Raw genomic sequence first — 17,322 nt, 5'->3', positions numbered from 1 at the left:
TTTGAGCGGGCTTCCGTTCCCTGCGGGCCAGTTTTAAAAGCACATTTTTATCCAACCACAAGAAAAACATCCAGAATCCATGTTGCGTGTTGGGAGCACAAGGCCCGATAACGAACCAGGTAACAGGCTCTTCGATGTTTTACGTTTTACTGTTTTAGTTGGCTAGACGATTCTTGATTAAAACGAGTGGCTCCTCGTTTTGCACGCGAAAATCACCAGGTGCTAAAACTCATAACAGTTTCTTAGGAATTGTTATAAAATCCAAATTGAGGGGATAACGAACTTCTTCTCCTTGATCACTTTCATTGCCATCTTTTGAGAAATCCGATCAGCGATCCCTACTTGTTAAATGCTAAGAAAACCTTTGTGAAAATAAGATAGATTAACAACATATGGTCAACCGAGGGTACAGCCTCCGTTCTTGGTCATAGGCCCATTTAAACACAATTAACAGTGACACAGAAAAGCACACAGTTCCACGGTCCATCTTTTACCCATTTATATTATTTATATCATATTTTTAAAGTGGCAAAAAATCCACTCGTTCATGCGTATATAAATGTATCGTTTTTCTAACGTCCAGTATGGTTCTCACGGCGAATGAAGAATTCTACACAATATTTAAATGTGTGGGTCAGTAGCTCATTTATATCAATTAGACTAGGTAAATTAATCTTATAATGAGTTGTGTTTTAGTAAGACACATTTTTTTCTAACTGGGAAGTCGTTTACCATGCACTTTCAAAAGCCTGTCCTTGCACTTGGGAGAATCCAATATTGTAAACCTTTATATTAGAGATACTTGAATGCGATATAACAACGTTAAGATTAAGTTAAGGATCTTATAATTACTAATTAATATTACTTTTCCTACGAAGGAAAAGAAGTCGTAACGCTTGTTTAAAATTGTTTAAATTGTTAGACAGTGTTCGGGCAAAACTTGCAGACTGAAAGCAGCTGAAAGGAGTGCTCCGACAATTTGTTGCGGTTTCCTTTGGTTTCATTTTCCTTCATTCCGTCACAGGGAAAAGTCAGCAACTGGTTCTGGACTATTCTCGGGACGGATTTCTCAGCAGCGGTAATTGTCTTAATAAAAAATTACCGCAATTTTCGAAAGATTTTTCAGTACAAGTCTATGAAGAAATGAGGGGATAGAATTTTAAATTCGAACGAAATTTCACATGATAGTGAGCTGTTTCATGTCATTTATGCTTACACGGAGTTTGTATGCGAATAATACAAGTAACGGCTTCTTGTGAAAAGTATTTATATCATCCCATGGGGTGACCCAAACGGGTGGATATTTGACTTCACTACTTGTAGATTTGACGAAGGACAAAAACTTGGTATAACATTGTAGTTATACGGTAAAGAATGCATCGGAGGTGGTCCATAATAGGGAAACACTGTCTGTATCGGACGAAACGGAGCATTTGGGTCTTCCCATCTCAAGCTTGTCTCAAACTCAGGGGCCATTTGTTTTTTCCATTTTGTCCGCCGATTTTGGAACCACGTTTTGACTTGAGTGTCGGTAAGACGAAGACTCTTGGCCAAGTTGTTTCTTTCTGTGATCGTTAGATATTTCTTTTCTCGAAACTTTTGCTCTAAAGATTTAAGTTGACCACTTGTGAAGGCTGTTCGTCTTCTCCGTGTCTTGTTAAGAAGATCCGGTTCTTGTCTTGGTAACTCGTTGTCGTCGATGAAGTCGCGTTCATCACCAAACGTCACTGACTTTGCAGGGTAATGCTCTACGAAAAAACAAGGACATTTTTTTTTGTTTAAATTGGAACTTTAACTATCAGGTAAGACTACTAACTCAATTTTACCGAAACTTATTTTAAAAACGATGAACTGACTTAAAAAACGACAAACCTGCCAGCTCCGCTTGTTGCCTTTTAGATTCATCAAGACAAGTTTGTCTCAGAACAACATCAGTTGTTCCTTCTCGCATCTGCTCTGAGTTTCCCAAGATCGCGTTTATGCTAAAAGATGCCATGAAAGTGGTGCTATGATGAACAAGTACGCCCTTCGACAGGTCCAAATTAAAGGCAACAACTATTTGTAATTGCTAAATATTATGATACCAACATCCGGACTCCAGTAATCTGTTTGACAGCCAATTAGAGAAGGTCTGCTAACCTTCACTTATTTCCACTTTACACAACAAAGGGCCGGTAAATGATTGGAGTTATTGTAAACAGACATATAAGCGCTTGTCACCTGAGCTGGGTCAGCTCTAATGAGATCATCAAATGCTTCGCCGGCTAAGAGAGCCATTATACATTACCAGCAGTAATACTTTCGTGATCATCGCTCAAAAATTGTTTCCGCTTGTTGACGTTGGTGAAAACAAGAGATTTCAAATATATAATCGACCAAATTACAGGGCCAAAATAGCATCATGTGTTCCCTGGTAAAATTTTATTACTCCTTGGACTTCAGGAAGAATTTGCTTATCGTTTTTAATGGTTGCGTGATGGGAATGCTAATTCCTTGAATGTATGAAGGAGTTCAACAAATGTCAAGCCCACATTGCCAGACAATTGTCTAATCTCCAAGATTATTAGGTTACATCTGTGACGTTTTCCTGAGATGTTTATGACAAAAACCCGCCGAATTTCCTTTCCCATAATTGCTATTTATTTAAAGCATAAAAAGCGACAAGGAAACGGATTTGGTTTTCTAGGAAAACCGATAATTATCGACAGAAGTAACGTTTGTTTTTGATTTATCATAAGAAGCTTTCAGTCGTCTGAAAAGTTAGTCTGAAAAAAATTGTGAGACAAAGACTTGTTTTCCCTCGTCGTTAAACGAAATGTGTGTTGATGAACCATGTAAAACATGTGATGAATAGCGGCACGGATAGTTAAAAAATTAAACCCCCTCATTCTGCACTTGATGAAAGATACGTATTTCAAGCAGAGACCCTCCCCCACTAAGAGTTTAATTGGTAAGTTATCATCATGATCGCTGAAATCTTTACATTGTCCATTTCCGTATTGATGCTTGCCAGCGCTTGTTTTCTTAGAAGACCGTGTACTTTTCAAAATTGACCAAAAAGCAACAAATTGTCTTTAAGGAATCTTCAGACAGTTTATATATCGAAATACAACCTTTCTTCAAGCATTGACATGAACTCTAAATTCACTGCTATCTCTCATTTAAGAAGAAGCCCTGTCGCGTGCCAGCAACCAAATTGGCTCGAAGGACATACGTAACCCCTCACATCAGTTTTCACTAAATCCTTGAGATTATCTGCATTTTCCGACTGGTTGGTCTAAGTGATCAATCTGGGGACCTGAATTAGGTACCGAAAGCCATTTAGATTTTAATCTTATAAGTGGATAAAATCCTATCTCAGTCTGATCTTTTGTTTGTTTATAATCGTTTATTGCTCTCGAGCTAGTGGTTTTACTAAGAGGCGATTAAAGCTTTTTAAGGGTTGAAATGAAAGACATAAGTCAGATAATCCTTAACAGGCTGTAAGTTTATGGGTCAAGAATAACTCTTTTTTGTGGGGCGCAGAATGCTTAGACAAAAATCATTCAGTCAAGAGCAACAGGCTACCACGCAGGCTACAGGCTGCAATGATCTGAAACATATGTGTTATATAATGATTAGTTACATGTCACAGCGTGTTTTAGTCAATAGTTCACTTTTGAAGTTGGTGTGCAAGACAATAATCCGTGGAGATCTCTTCCTTGATTACGTTGAATACAATAGGGGGTGTAACGCATGGGTGGAAATATTGTGTTTCGGCTGCGAGTGCCTGGAACAAACTGCCAAGAGCTCACAACACTTGCACAATTTAAAGGCAAAACATTCACTCATCTAACAAACATGGATAGTGTAAATCACACTTTTACAATTTACATTTAAATTTTTGTATATAATTCATACTTTTTAGATTTGTAATTGTAAATTTTATGCTTGTAATTTTTTATACTGGTCACCGATTATATACCAGTCAATCTATATCTTTGATCGACTGACCGGTCTTTACCAGGATAAATAAAGTTATTATTATTATTATTATTATTATTATTATTATTATTATTATAATTATAATTATTATTATTATCCTTATCAATAAATTAATTTACTTGTACTAGAGCTGAAATCTTCAGGTTGAAGATAAAGATAATAAACCTGTTGCTGTTTAACTGTTTCATTTACCTCATACTCTGATGAACGTCGATTCGTTAAACTGACTAGGTGTGCTACTAAAAGGTAAAAAGTGATTCTAATTTGCCGACCATAGTGCAAAATGGTGTTTGAGTCACTAACATATAATCAAAAAACCTTTTTTTTTCAAATACAAATCTTAAAGAAAACACATCATACAAAAAGTCTACTCTTTCTTCTTGAATAGAAATCGATACTCTTAAGATCACATTTGCTAGAAAAATCTTTCGACTCGAATGGTTACTTTTAATTTTAAAACAAAGGTTTGTCCATAAATGTTGGTGACGAATTTTTGTTACCAAAAGATTTCGTGATGTGTTTATTCTATTTGTAATCTTATTTCTTGATTTGATGCTTTTAAGCTTCGACGTCCGAGCGTATGAGGATATGTGGTAATAAGTAAGAAAGAAACTTTATTTAGCCAGGGTAGTCCATTTAGCAACGAGGCTGGTATCCAAAGGGGCCCTGGGACAATAAAAGTATGTACAATATAAAAATGTAAACTTTTTTTTATAAGCTAAAGAAAACTTAACACTAAAGAATACAAATTTACAAGTAAAGATGTTTTGTAATGAAACTTTTTAACGAACTTTTGAAATATGTGTGCAACTCAAAAGACTGCAATCCGTACATTTCTCTTCATTAAAAAATACAAACTCCCCACGAAAAACTTTTAACAAAAGATCACAAGATGTCGCATATCTTACGAAAGTGGCTCTGAGACACTAAAAAACTGATTAAATAAAAAAAAGTTTCTGATATTTCTCAATGACCTTACAGACTAATAACAATGCCTTCACATCGCTACCCAAACGTGGAAGATACTAAAAAAACAATCAAGCATGTCCCGAAATGATAACATAAACTTTAAAGTTCTATACAGCTCAATAATCCAGTATTGCTGATTCCAGTGAGTTAAATTTATCAAGAAATATGTAATACCTAACACACGAGAACGTATATCCTTTTCCCAGCAATTTAATATGTTTCAACTACAGTTATGAACCAATTATTTTAACTTTTCTTTTTTTAATATAAAGCTGTCATCAAATATATGTTATGATTTCACTTGCCTTATGCCTGGGCCACATATGTAAATAACAAAAATTCAAAACATCCAAGAGCCTTAGGCTTACGTTAGAAGCTGTTCTTCAAAAGACGATAATTTTCAATTTTTTCAATTTCTTTGTACTGGATTCAGTTACTCAAAAATTGTCGCGACTGAAATTTTTTCCGCTTTTCAACACTTAGTCTTACTCACCTAGTTCAATCTATCAGCCAAATTGGCGGATAAGATGCTTCAAGGATAAACTAAAGAACAACTTGTGAAAAATGTAAAAACAAGAAGCTAGAAACAATATCAAAATTGTTCAACTTATTTAAAGTGGGATATTTCCACTTTTTCAATCATGCCAAAAATAAAAACAAATTCAAACTTATTTGTACACGTCAATAGTTTTTGTTTGTTACGTATTAAGTTTAAAGGGAAAAAGAAAAGCCGGGACACATTGAGCATCAAGGCTCCAAATGAAACATTAGCATTCTTTTGCTATATCACCAAAGACTTTGAATATAGATGGCGTTGTTTTGCAGCTGACACAGTTGCACGACAAATATTTCAAGCAGAAAGATAGAAGAATTTCAAGGCATTATGTAGTAAGCAGACAATTTAATTAAAAGTGTACTATCGCTCCTACACATACGAGGCCATAAAAATCTCACTTGCCTAAACTCAGGACGAAAAAGTTTGAAAGTTCTACTACGACTGGAATGCGTCTTGTTTTCTCATACGAGAAAAAAGGACTTGTAAGAGTAGCTTTGAATCATGGGATGTATTAGAATCATGAAATAAAGTTTGATAAAAGAAACATTCAACAGATCCGTAATGGCTAGTGCAGTAACATATGTTGTCAACGTCTGTAAGGTTTTTAAGAATGCTCCGATAGAAATGCTGGTATACCAACTGTGTCACGCCGTTTCTAGATAGAAAATCCTTACTCTACAAGCATATAATTTATCGTTAAACTAAGTAAAAACATCACTTCAATTCAGGGAATAAATTTTCAGTATTATGTTCAATTCTCCAACAATCCACTCAATTGAATTCATAAAGAACACGTAAAAGCTTCAAAGAGACTTTATTTACGTGTCTATATATATCTCCCTCCATCATGGGCTTGCGCTCATATGGACACAGTATTCTGACAGTTATTAATTAGCTATTCATTACCGAAGAAAAATCAATAACACCCTATCCATTCTTTTACCACATGAATTTTTCAGTGGACCGTCAGTTATACATTATTTCGTCAAAATACAAACACTGATACAGTGTTAATCCTTTACCAAGTTTCTTTATACACCATATTGTTTGTTATAAGCTGTATAGCGCTTCTAAGGTCCAAGCCAATAAAGAAATGAAACGTAAAGAAAGATGTGTTTTTTTTTGTCAGTTATAAATTATTGAGCTCCGTGTGGTGGGATAAATGATGGTGTTGGACAAGAATACATTGTGTTCATTCTATAGATTGGCGGAGGAGGCGGGCAGTGGCAGATAGGAACCCAAGACGGGTGGTAAGGTCCAATACTACTTCTTTGTATTTCATAAGCCAAGTGAATGGCCTCTCCAACATTTTCTCTTTTCCACTTCGTACGACGATTTTGAAACCAGGTTTTGACTTGTTTGTTACTGAGCTGAAGAGACTTGGCTAGCATATCTCTCTCAGCAATGGTGAGATATTTGTTCATCATGAATTTTTCCTCAAGACATTTCAACTGAAAGCTTGTAAATGCTGTTCGTTTTCTTCTTGTTTTGGCTGACTTTCTGGTGTTTTTTGAGTCACGAATATCTTCGTCTTTGGACGTCACATTTCGGTTATCTGTCAGGTAATGGAGACAGTTAAATGTGTTAAATTCTTGAAAACTTATGAGTAGGAATAGTACATGGTACACACCCAGTGGTCTCAAAGATCCAGAGGGAATTTCCACAGGTAGAGAAATGGCAGAAAAAAAACTTAAACACGACATTACCTGGGATCTGGGATTCCGGTTCATCCTCTTCGTCACTTTCTATCATTGGACGAAGACCGCCACGCTCTGCAGGCCCATGAAGACTTTGATCATGAAATGTTGCTGCTTCTCTGATCAATTCTTGCTGAGGCCTTCCTGAGCCCAACAATGCAGCGATGGTAAAATTTGCAGAATTAGCTGGTTCCATCATTTTGGATAATGGCTACAAAATAATAATGTATCACATCCAAGTTAATTAAACCTAAACCATGTCTGGATGGTGTCCTCTAGCACAATATATGAAATGAAGTTCATAAAATGCACAACTCATCAGCAACTGAGAACGATTCTGTGCAGATTCTATGTTACTATCACAAGAGATGGTTACCCAAATTTTTCACACTATAGCATAGAACGGATAAAATATTTTTACCCGTAAGGAGTGTAGTAAACAGATGCCAAAATTAAACTTTCCAAAAGCGTTACTACAAAACCTGCTCAGTTTTATCTCACTATGATCTAAAACAGTTAAACCTTCATTGACACGGACACACAAGAACAGATCAGCAAGCTGATAAGAAGTGACGTTCGGTTAAAAATTGCTAGCAGAAAATTTCCGACCCTTTACCGGTTCGACAAAAGGTTTTATCTTGTTCAAAAAATTTAAATCAGATGGAGAGGAAGCCTCAGAAATAACCAACAAAAGAAATTCGTTCCTTTATATAAAAAAAATAAGACAAATTACTGGATTTACACGTTAATTTAGCGATGCCTTACCTTTTGACTCGAGAGCAGCCAATTCTGTACTCGGTTTAATATGGCAACTGAACAGAGGTTGCCAAAAAGCTAACTTTGGCTCAATGGGAGAAATAATTGAATGCACGTTGTAACAAATTAAAATATATATGATCTAATGCGACGGAAAATATCTTGCTGTGAAAGTATTCACCATATTTATACTCAATTATATCCTGAAGCGAAAAGATTGTCAAATGGGTGAGCAATGCTGAAGGGTTAAACAAAGTTAAACTGGCAAAATAATAAGGCGCACCTTAAGATTCATGGCCATTAAATATCTTTAGCACACCGTTACCTCTCTAACAGTGTTCTAACAGACCCACTTCATCGAACATTCCGGTGAAGATGGATATTATCCAAACATAAACATATCCGACCATTTTAAGTTAGCCCGAGGGCCAATCTTTCATGAGGTGCACACCCGTAAGCCACATGTTTTAATAGTATTACAAAGCTAAAGCAAACGATCAAATAAAGAGCAGTTAAAGTGACTTCTGATAAGATACTTTTAAATCATTAGGTATTAATCAACTATAAACCTAGAGAGATGGGCGGATTGCCTCTTGATTCGGAATTAGTCATTAATTTTATAGGGTTTTAAGTTAATGGTTTGTTTTCAGGCTAAGCGGCGTTTATCCCTTGATAAGCGTATCTAGTTACATTGTGTTCTTGTGGCTTGACCAACTTGGTTCCTCTAACAAATGGTCCTAAGTGCTGAAACTTTAATCTACATTGAAACTAAAATGTGCTGTTAATTTATTGGCGGAAATACCTAAATGGCTCCTATCGAGAAATCTTCTTATTTTTCCATTCATTAATAAAACGTCGGCAGTTAAGCAAAGACCCCTAATTGTTGTTTCGTAGACCAAATAGTAAGACTTCTATTATGTAGCAGAAAAACAATTCAACATAACAGATGTAAAGTAAAATTCCTCTAATGCTCCGGTCTCAAGCAGAAGAAAAATTTATCAACTTTAATTAACTATTAGATTTAATTTTGAGCAAGATGTCTTAAAAAAAGGGTCTTTTATTAAAATGGAATGAGTAGGCGGAAAATCTTGGCAGAAAAAAAGGCATATGCTGTTGTTATTACCTCTGATCAGTTTGACACATGGGCAGTTGTTTCGTGATCTGGAGAAGGAATAAAGCTTGGAGACATTTAATCCTTCAATAGTTTGAACGTTGAACATTTATGAGAAACAAGTTATCAACAAATGGTGAAACTATGCAAAGAATCATAATGTATATAACATACTTTTCTGTCAGATCAAAAGCAATTGATGGTAAGATGTCAAACACCATCCCACGAATGGTTATGTATGAGTATTTAATTATTTTGGGATGCTAAGCAGCTTACATTGAAACCAGGGCTGAACACTCCTCGTAAGATTTCATTTTTTATTTATGTGTAACGAGAACATCGGGAAAGTTTGCCTCAAAAAGGACACTTTCAAATACAGCTATTCCTAAATCTGCTGTCTTGTTGTTACATTTTTTAAAAATCGACATGATTCTATTTAAATTTTTGTTTACTTTTCATTTACGATGATTTCTGTCCAACGGCTGTGCAAATTCTACTTTTAGCCACCAGAAGTCGGAAAAGCGGCGATTCCCTTTATCTCTGGGGATGCAAATTCCTGTGTCCTTTGATAAAGCTCTAGTTACTCAAGCCACCTGCAATGTGAGCACAGTGCGAGCCCATTCAAACGACTTTATTCGCTGTTATACAGCAATTTTACTAATGTGTTTTCAATTACCATAAATTCTCAGTGTTTTTGCGGACCGAATGGGCAGGGTCTGTTGTGGTTTTCAGGCAAAGAAAACAGAAATAAGGGCAAGGACAGTTTGAACGGCTGGAAAGACGTTTGTTGGTGAGAAAAGTGTTATTTTCAATATGGAGTAAAATAAACAAACCCCTTTTATAGATATTTTTCAGTTAGCATGCTGACGTTGGTAATTTATTTTTTTCCTCGTTCAAGCCATGTGTCTGAGTTCGCCATTGTTTAGTATCAGCAGCTAGCTTGATACGAGCCGCGTAGTTGTTTGTAGCTGTTAGAAGTCCTTGGCGTTTCTTGACGAAACAAACGCATGCCATTGTAAGATAGCCTGTTTAATTCTTCTTTAGCAACTTGTGATACTGTCTTTAAAACATGTACGTTTTTCAATGACCGTCGGTCACCATCGATAAAACACAAGGCGTAGAACATACAAACAGGTCTACAACAATATTAAAACAAGGCGAGTTTGACTGAGTTCAGTTTGAGAGAGGCTAAATGCAAACTGATGTTCCATATTGGAACCCGTATTAGCTGCACGGTATTATGTAACACTAGATTATAAAATTATTGAGACAGGAAAAATGTGAGATTAGATGCTTCCGTGAGCATTTAAGTGGCATAAAAAATAGATGTGCTAAATCAGTTGCTAAATATTTTAATCGTCCCGACAATTCTTTCAAACACTTGAATGTCTGCGGTCGGTTACTGCATAGCCTTCAGTTGCCTTTGCCAGTGAGTTCTGCCGGAAAGCCTGCTACGAAGCTTTCATGATGGTCGCTCGTTGCTGTCATTCTTCCAGTGGTCCAAGTTTTTGCTGCCAAACGTAACAGTCCATCGACTTACTTTGAGTTTGCTACATTTATTTGTACCATAAATTTACAATAATTTCACTCTCGGACAATACTTTGATTTTAGATAAAACATGGAAACTTGTCATCCAAAATAACTTTACAAACTAGAAAGATGACTAAAAAGTATGAATTTAGAAACCAGGGAAGGACCAAAAGGGTGGGAGCATTTAAATCAGTTTACTGAGTATATTGTGTTGTATTGCCATGATACAAATATCTATAAATGTATTTAAACATTTTGCCTTTCAGCCGAACTCATTTAAATAAGAAAAAAAGAAATAGTAAACATAAATTAAAAATAGACAGAAAAACCCTGCTTTTGGAGTAATAAAAGTAAATGTTGTTTTGGAAGTGTGTCTGATTGTCAAAGGAAAAAAGGTTAAATGCGCTAAAAAATATAAAATGTCGACCAATCCTAATAGAGAACCATTTGGTTTATCTTAGTTTAAACAGCTGTAGTTACTGTAGCAGTTGTAACTTTCACTAGATTGCCAACTCAAGATGGAAACGAAACGACCTTTGGTCATTGTAGCGGGGGCTTTGCGAGGATTTAGCTCTATGGCTGAGCGGGAGGTGCCCGGGATCTTTTATATTAAGTGGACCAAAACGTCATCAAGGAACATGTTATATAATGGAGATCTTGACTCACTCGCTTACAGGCAGAACCCAAAGTCATTACAAAAAGGACAAGCTCTACGACCGACAATAAAAAATACAAAAATAGATAAGAAGATAACATAAGATAAGAATTTTAATAGTCAGCTCCCCACAGGGCTTTTTAGTACCTATTTAACTTTTTTCAGTAACTATTTAAACTTTCTTTCTAGAGATAACTTAAATTTGCGATAGAAATAATAAATCTTCTCATAGTAAATGAATCATAAACGTTAAAGACCAAGTACAGATCATCGATCAGGTGACTCGGAGAAGAATATACGGTCTTCATTGTTGTCACAGCATTGAGCCGACCTGGAATGTGAGCAAAAACAATTAAGTATTGTGCCAGACCATCAAAAATCTTATCGAATTTAACTAACTAGATACTAATCCCTTAGACAGCATTTAAGAAAGAAGCGATAAAAATTAACAGATGTTAGAAACACCCGAAATTAGCGACCCACCAATGGAAACGCCCATTCAGAAGTAGCAATTTTGAATGTAACAAAACTAGAACAATACTTAACAATGTTTACTATGTTAAAGGCGTCATAACTTCTACATTGCCGGAATTTTTATACAAACAACCTGAACATGGCTTACAATGTTGTGTCTGTTTTCACCTGACCCGATTGTGGTAATAAAAGATAGGCCATATAGGCCAGTAAACAGTTCATCTACCCGAAAATAACGACGAAAAAGCCAAGCTTCTCTGAATCAGGAAGTAACGAAGTTCCTTACTTGCAGAAAATTCCCCTTAAACTTGTTAAATCAGAATTCTTAAGCACGCAGCTCTGACACTCGCTCGTCTCAAAGACGTAGGAATCTCTCGCAAGACACTGAACACCATTTCGCTGCTTCTATTTGAGCAAGCACCATATTTGGGCAACGACTTATTTCGTCCCTACGCCACTAATTAATTCCCGTGGGATAAGCATGACGTAATAACTACTCTCTGTTTTTTTTTTTCCTCTGATGAGCTGAATTACTCATTTCATTTCCCGTAGAACGGGGTGCCAGTCACTTTACTGAGCGAGTTTGTCTATTTAGTTTGAGGCATGAACTATAACGGCAGCCACAGATTTCCGTTGTCAAATAAAATAGATTTCCGGCAAGCCTAAGTCGCCCCCTTTGGAACACCCCTCTGCAACAGACCTCATGTTGACTTTTTTGCCCGTTCCCTAATCCGTTTTATGACTCCTTGGTGGGATGTGCCGCCAACGGAAAAATATTTGCCAAACCCATGAAAATAGAGATTAATACACATGGCTACGGAAGGAAATGTTCAGATTTTTAATAGCTTATCGACAAAAACGCTTTAGAGGACCACGACACGTTTATTTTATTATTTTTTTTTTTATTGCATTACTGTTACCACGACCCTACAAGCATTCCAGGGGGACTCCTATATGAAACAGACGGGGATGGTCGTCGGATATTTTGAATTAAACCCCTAAAGAAGATCAATCTAAGCGTGACCCAAACCTTTTTTGACCTCCAAAAGATACCAAGATGCTAAAAGTAAAATTTATATTTCTATCTTTGTTCGCGTTCAATTCCGAACCCTTGAAGACTGAAAAGATTTGTGTTTCCTTCTTGGTAGCCTGCCCGGAACTACATAAGGACCATATGTTAGACCAAAATCCGAAATTTATGGAAATTTCTATGGAAATTTCTCCCCCCTCCACCCAAGGGCAACATGCATTGGTATGCTATGCAATGGCGATGAAATAAAGGATCGTTTTCTCGGGAGTTATTTTGGTCGATTTAGGGGGGTCTTAATCCGAGAATTGTTTTTTATCGTCCATCAATTTGTCGGCATTGAGAAACACCTCGTGGGTTTTTGACCAACCTCTCGAGGGCTTTTTTTTATCAAATCCCTGGCAAATATTTAAGTTTCATCAGTTTTGTAATTGGGATATCAGATAAACAGTGATAATTACACATGTGAAACAAGCAGACACGCGAAAAACGATGGCTTAGCTGACACGCGCTTTTGGCTTCTTTCTGAAAGTAATAGTCGCCTTCCCTTTTGGAATTAGTAGCTCTAAGCTAAAGGAGCCCCAAATTCATGACAGTTGCTGGAACATGCTAATTTGAAATGCACGAGCAAGTGATTTATACGATCGCACAAATATAATATTTCCGAAGGGCTGTTTTTGGTAATAAAGATCAATTTGATGTAACTAGGACTGAGCAATACAGTGAAAGGCTCGGTGATGACCTCCTCGTTATGCCGGCAATAACATGGCCACCGGGGGGGCATGGACACCACTCTGGAATAGGAGGCAGAAAAAACGAAAAAACGAAATCAAGGTATCAGTGAAGAACTGGTACTAACATTCGGCAGAACCGGTATACTCTCCGAGTATCCGGAGAGAAGTACGCTTCAATCAAGGCTGACCGTTTAGCTCAGTTGGTAGAGCGCCGGACTACTGTGCGGGAGGTCTCGGGTCATTACAAATGGTTAGATGTTCTAGTCTTCTCGGATAAGGACGATAAACCGTAGGCCCCGTCCCTTGCATCTTCAGTGTTATGGTCAGCAGGGAACGTAAAAGAGTCCACCGTGACTTATTTTAAAGAGTAGGGCGTGAAATTCCCGGTATCGTGGTCTGGTCTTGCCAGTGTCAGCCCCAACGTTTTTACAGTAATTATTATCAGAGTTAAGTCATTGATTCGACGGATGACGATATTAGCTTTTTGCTAGACGCTGAGTTAATCTATCTATAATCTCATAATAACTGGCATTTCGTATATAAAAAAGACTGTTAACAATGCATATTTCACAGTATTCCTGATAAGAGAATGAGTAACTGTAGAAATTAAAGTGTACATGCATGCATGTTGCATGCTGCAGCGGGCAGGGGTTTTCGGGACTGGGGTATATCATTCTTAAACTCCTGACCTCACTTCAGATTGAAAAATAAAATTTATCATAGATCTCTTTGTATCCGATCTATCATTTTGTACCCGAACCATTTGCGCAATTTAGTACTTAATAACGACGTACGGCGTCCCAAGGGCGATACCGCTGCTGGCGTTGACCTATTGGAATGACAGAAATAAAACTAAGGCCAGTCTTTGCTCTTTATTTAGCTGAGATGATTTTCAATATTTACTGATTAAGGAATTTTTGCCAGAGTACACTTAAAATAGCATGCTAAGACCACATTACTTAAGCTAAATTGCTGTGGATGATGTCCCAAAGTTCAAGATCAAAATCACCGCAAACAGTAAACGCGTGCAGCCAGTCATACCTTCCTGTTAAAATCGTAACTTAGAAAGCTATTATTCACAATAGTGTCCGTCTGGCTAAAACAAACTTCAAAGCGGTTTACAGAGCTCCATGGCTAAAACTAAGAATCCACTACATTGCCCCAGGGCTCCAAGGGACGATAATCGGCGTTTTCTCTGGGTTCCAAGGAGGAAACAGCCTTTGGGTCTGGGTACCAAGGCTGAAAAAAGCGCCCCTTTGGGTCCCTGAATATCCGTGACGTCACGACCATTGACGGTGTGACGCATGGCGATTATTACAAGGCACACTGTTTTCGTCTGTCAGCGACTCGCGGGTCTTTAGAAAGACTATTAACTGCACATATTACCAGTGGATGATGAGATTTTCTTTGATAGTTTCGGAATAGCCTACGAAAACAGCCGCCTCTCACGCTCCGATCCGAGAACCTTCATTTTGTCGAGTCGTTCTTACAACTGCATTTGTCCCACTCCGCTCCACTTAACTTTGTCATTCCATTTGGCGTGAACTTTCATTTTACGTTTTCCGTGATTTAACTGGCGAAAATGCCTTCATGGAGGGTTTATTCTCAGTTAAATCAACTGATTTTACTTCGTTGAAAGCAAAAGTAGCTTATCGAGAAGATCACCTGCGAAGGAAAATAAAAACATTCCTTGATCTTCTTCTTCTTGATCCAATTAACAATTTTTCAGCCTTGAGCTGATTTATGTCGGTTCTTTTATTGCTGTCAAACCGTCAGTGATTAGCGGTTTTATCTTAATTGGCTATCAAATAATCTAATTGAGGGCCGATTATACAAATAATATTGAACAGCTATCAAAATATCACTCATAACCTTGGAGTGATTTGCAGTTGGCAGGCCTGTGCAAGCTTCTGTCATGGCCGCGTCGTTTTGCATAAATGCAATTCTTGGTGATGGTTGTGAAAATAATGCAAACGCCTCGCTCAAGTCTTTTGCAGGATCACAAATAACTGTCTCTCCTACACCTGAAGAAGGTCAGTTTGTTAAATATTCCACAATAGGACTGAAGAACTATCTACACATATTTTAAGGTCTGGTTAATAGCAAAATGTTGTGGTCTTAAAAATCGTGAACTGAAACAACGGCGTTCTTTCGCTTTCCTTTCTCTTTTGTTCTTCAGAAAAGGAAATCACATCGGTTTGCGAAAGCGATGGAGAGAATAAGCAGCTCAGTCCAGTTTCAAGCAGCGAAGATCTCTTAAATACATCATGTCCAGCCACTTACGACATAAACAACTCCCACCAAAACAAGATCCGCAGAAGGCGCACCGCCTTCACCAGCGGTCAACTTAAATCTCTCGAAGAGAAGTTCCGCGGCAAGAAGTACTTGACCATCTCCGAAAGAACTTGCTTGGCGAACGACCTTTGCCTCACCGACACTCAAGTCAAAACATGGTTTCAGAACCGGCGGACAAAATGGAAAAAGCAAACGGCGCCTGACTTTGAGGAGAGCATGTACTGGGGACACATGTACGATCAACATCAGTTAGGGAGTTCTGGCTGCAAAGATTGTTGTAGCCCGTGGCAATCTCCATGGTATAATTTGGTGCCAAGGTTTTGTCCATCTTCAAACCTTCAAGTCGTATATTCCAATATGTCCATGTATCCTTATTATGCACCCCGCCGTTTTGAAGACGATCGCTGATTCATACCCTTCATAAGAAAATCAAGTTATACTTACTTTAAATTTTTGTACATGGAGATGTGATTCAATAGTCAAAATATGTTATTATCCCCTGCATTTCATTTGGGGAATGAAGTTATTTAAAGACCTATTTATAATATAGTGTGGTGATGAGCTATTTAAATTCATGCTGGGCATTTTACAACTCGACGGAATTGACAGTCATTTATTGTTTATTGTCTTATGAGCATGACAGCAGGCAAACTCCAAGTGCTAGCTATGTGATATTATAATTTGTGCGAGATAGTATTTAATCTTAATCTGTGACTAAAATATTGTGTGTTCAAGAAGGAAAAGCCATCAAGAAACCAACCGGACATAAAAACCGGAAAACAGTTCAACATAAAATAGGTTTGACCAAAGCGGTGATTGTGGACCCTAGCTAGTTTCAAGATGCTGAGAACATAGTTAATACCATTGTCTAATTTGGACCATAATCAAATTAAAGTTGTTCGTGAGATGGTATACTATGTATTTGTTTAATAGATATACGTTTATGTTATAAATTTCACTGATTGACATTAAACAATTAAAAACTCGGTAGTTGTTTGATAAATTTTAACTTTGTCTCGCCAAGGATAGCCAAAGGGTCAGTTGGCCATTACCGAGTTCCTTCTGCAAAACCTTTCGTGTGTCAGTTTATTTTCATATGATACGTTTTGCATGAAAACATGCAGAGCCAAAAGTCGATCCGAAACTTCCCTATTGTGTTGATGCTTTACATAACACTCTTGATAACACACTCCGATCAAGCGACATCAAATCGATTCACTCATTCGCTATCAATCTCTCTCTGCACTCAGTCTCAATCACATCAAGTGAATTGCCCTGTATCACTGTTAGGGATGGGGGGGGGGGGGGAGCTGTATACAACAACAAAAACACTGTCGAGCTTCTGCTACGTTTTTTTTTCGAGGGACATTTTCGTTTTCTTCTGATTATGACAATGACGGACGTTTTCATTTTAGATATACATCATACATAACTTTTGTTTACCTCAGATTTGAAGAGTAGCTTATACAGCTTATATCTCCGAGCATTTCACAGTAAGCACAGTACAACGGGTAAAGACCAGACCACAACACC

At 37.3% G+C, this 17,322-nt stretch overlaps 3 protein-coding genes across 4 annotated transcripts; 1 reads left to right on the top strand and 2 right to left on the bottom strand.

The window, feature by feature from the left end:
- Positions 1 to 331: 331 nt before the first annotated feature.
- Positions 332 to 2,030, bottom strand: LOC144635683 (barH-like 2 homeobox protein). Its single transcript, XM_078494769.1, has 2 exons — positions 1,873 to 2,030; positions 332 to 1,748 (listed from the first exon to the last, which is right to left on the bottom strand). The coding sequence occupies exons 1-2, from the start codon at positions 1,994 to 1,996 to the stop codon at positions 1,267 to 1,269; spliced, it is 606 nt and encodes a 201-aa protein (XP_078350895.1). The 5' UTR covers positions 1,997 to 2,030; the 3' UTR covers positions 332 to 1,266.
- A 2,646-nt stretch (positions 2,031 to 4,676) lies between these two features.
- LOC144635617 (barH-like 2 homeobox protein) lies at positions 4,677 to 8,714 on the bottom strand. Of its 2 annotated transcripts, none has more exons than XM_078494708.1 (3): positions 8,246 to 8,714; positions 7,216 to 7,417; positions 4,677 to 7,064 (listed from the first exon to the last, which is right to left on the bottom strand). In XM_078494708.1, the coding sequence occupies exons 1-3, from the start codon at positions 8,261 to 8,263 to the stop codon at positions 6,646 to 6,648; spliced, it is 639 nt and encodes a 212-aa protein (XP_078350834.1). In that variant the 5' UTR covers positions 8,264 to 8,714; the 3' UTR covers positions 4,677 to 6,645. The 2 variants fall into 2 exon arrangements, with proteins under 2 accessions (XP_078350834.1, XP_078350840.1); XM_078494714.1 differs by having other exon boundaries at positions 7,972 to 8,712.
- Positions 8,715 to 15,355: 6,641 nt separating this feature from the next.
- On the top strand, positions 15,356 to 17,118 carry LOC144635635 (homeobox protein ceh-30-like). The gene is made up of 2 exons (XM_078494724.1): positions 15,356 to 15,527; positions 15,674 to 17,118. The coding sequence occupies exons 1-2, from the start codon at positions 15,410 to 15,412 to the stop codon at positions 16,195 to 16,197; spliced, it is 642 nt and encodes a 213-aa protein (XP_078350850.1). The 5' UTR covers positions 15,356 to 15,409; the 3' UTR covers positions 16,198 to 17,118.
- Positions 17,119 to 17,322: the final 204 nt, after the last annotated feature.

Source organism: Oculina patagonica, chromosome 1, assembly GCF_052425735.1.
Source record: "Oculina patagonica isolate OP01 chromosome 1, crgOcupat, whole genome shotgun sequence".
In the NCBI taxonomy this organism is placed as follows: Eukaryota; Metazoa; Cnidaria; class Anthozoa; order Scleractinia; family Oculinidae; genus Oculina; species Oculina patagonica.
The sequence above is the reverse complement of the archived record's forward strand: the minus strand, read 5'-3'. Positions and strand labels throughout refer to the sequence as shown.

Coding starts and splice junctions, on each gene's coding strand:
- LOC144635683 (XM_078494769.1), bottom strand. CDS start 1,996: ATGGCATCTTTTAGCATAAACGCGATCTTGGGAAACTCAGAGCAGATG. Junction 1,749..1,872: donor GCAACAAGCGGAGCTGGCAG/GTTTGTCGTTTT, acceptor GTTTTTTCGTAG/AGCATTACCCTGCAAAGTCA.
- LOC144635617 (XM_078494708.1), bottom strand. Junction 7,065..7,215: donor ACCGGAATCCCAGATCCCAG/GTAATGTCGTGT, acceptor ATTACCTGACAG/ATAACCGAAATGTGACGTCC.
- LOC144635635 (XM_078494724.1), top strand. CDS start 15,410: ATGGCCGCGTCGTTTTGCATAAATGCAATTCTTGGTGATGGTTGTGAA. Junction 15,528..15,673: donor CTCTCCTACACCTGAAGAAG/GTCAGTTTGTTA, acceptor TTTGTTCTTCAG/AAAAGGAAATCACATCGGTT.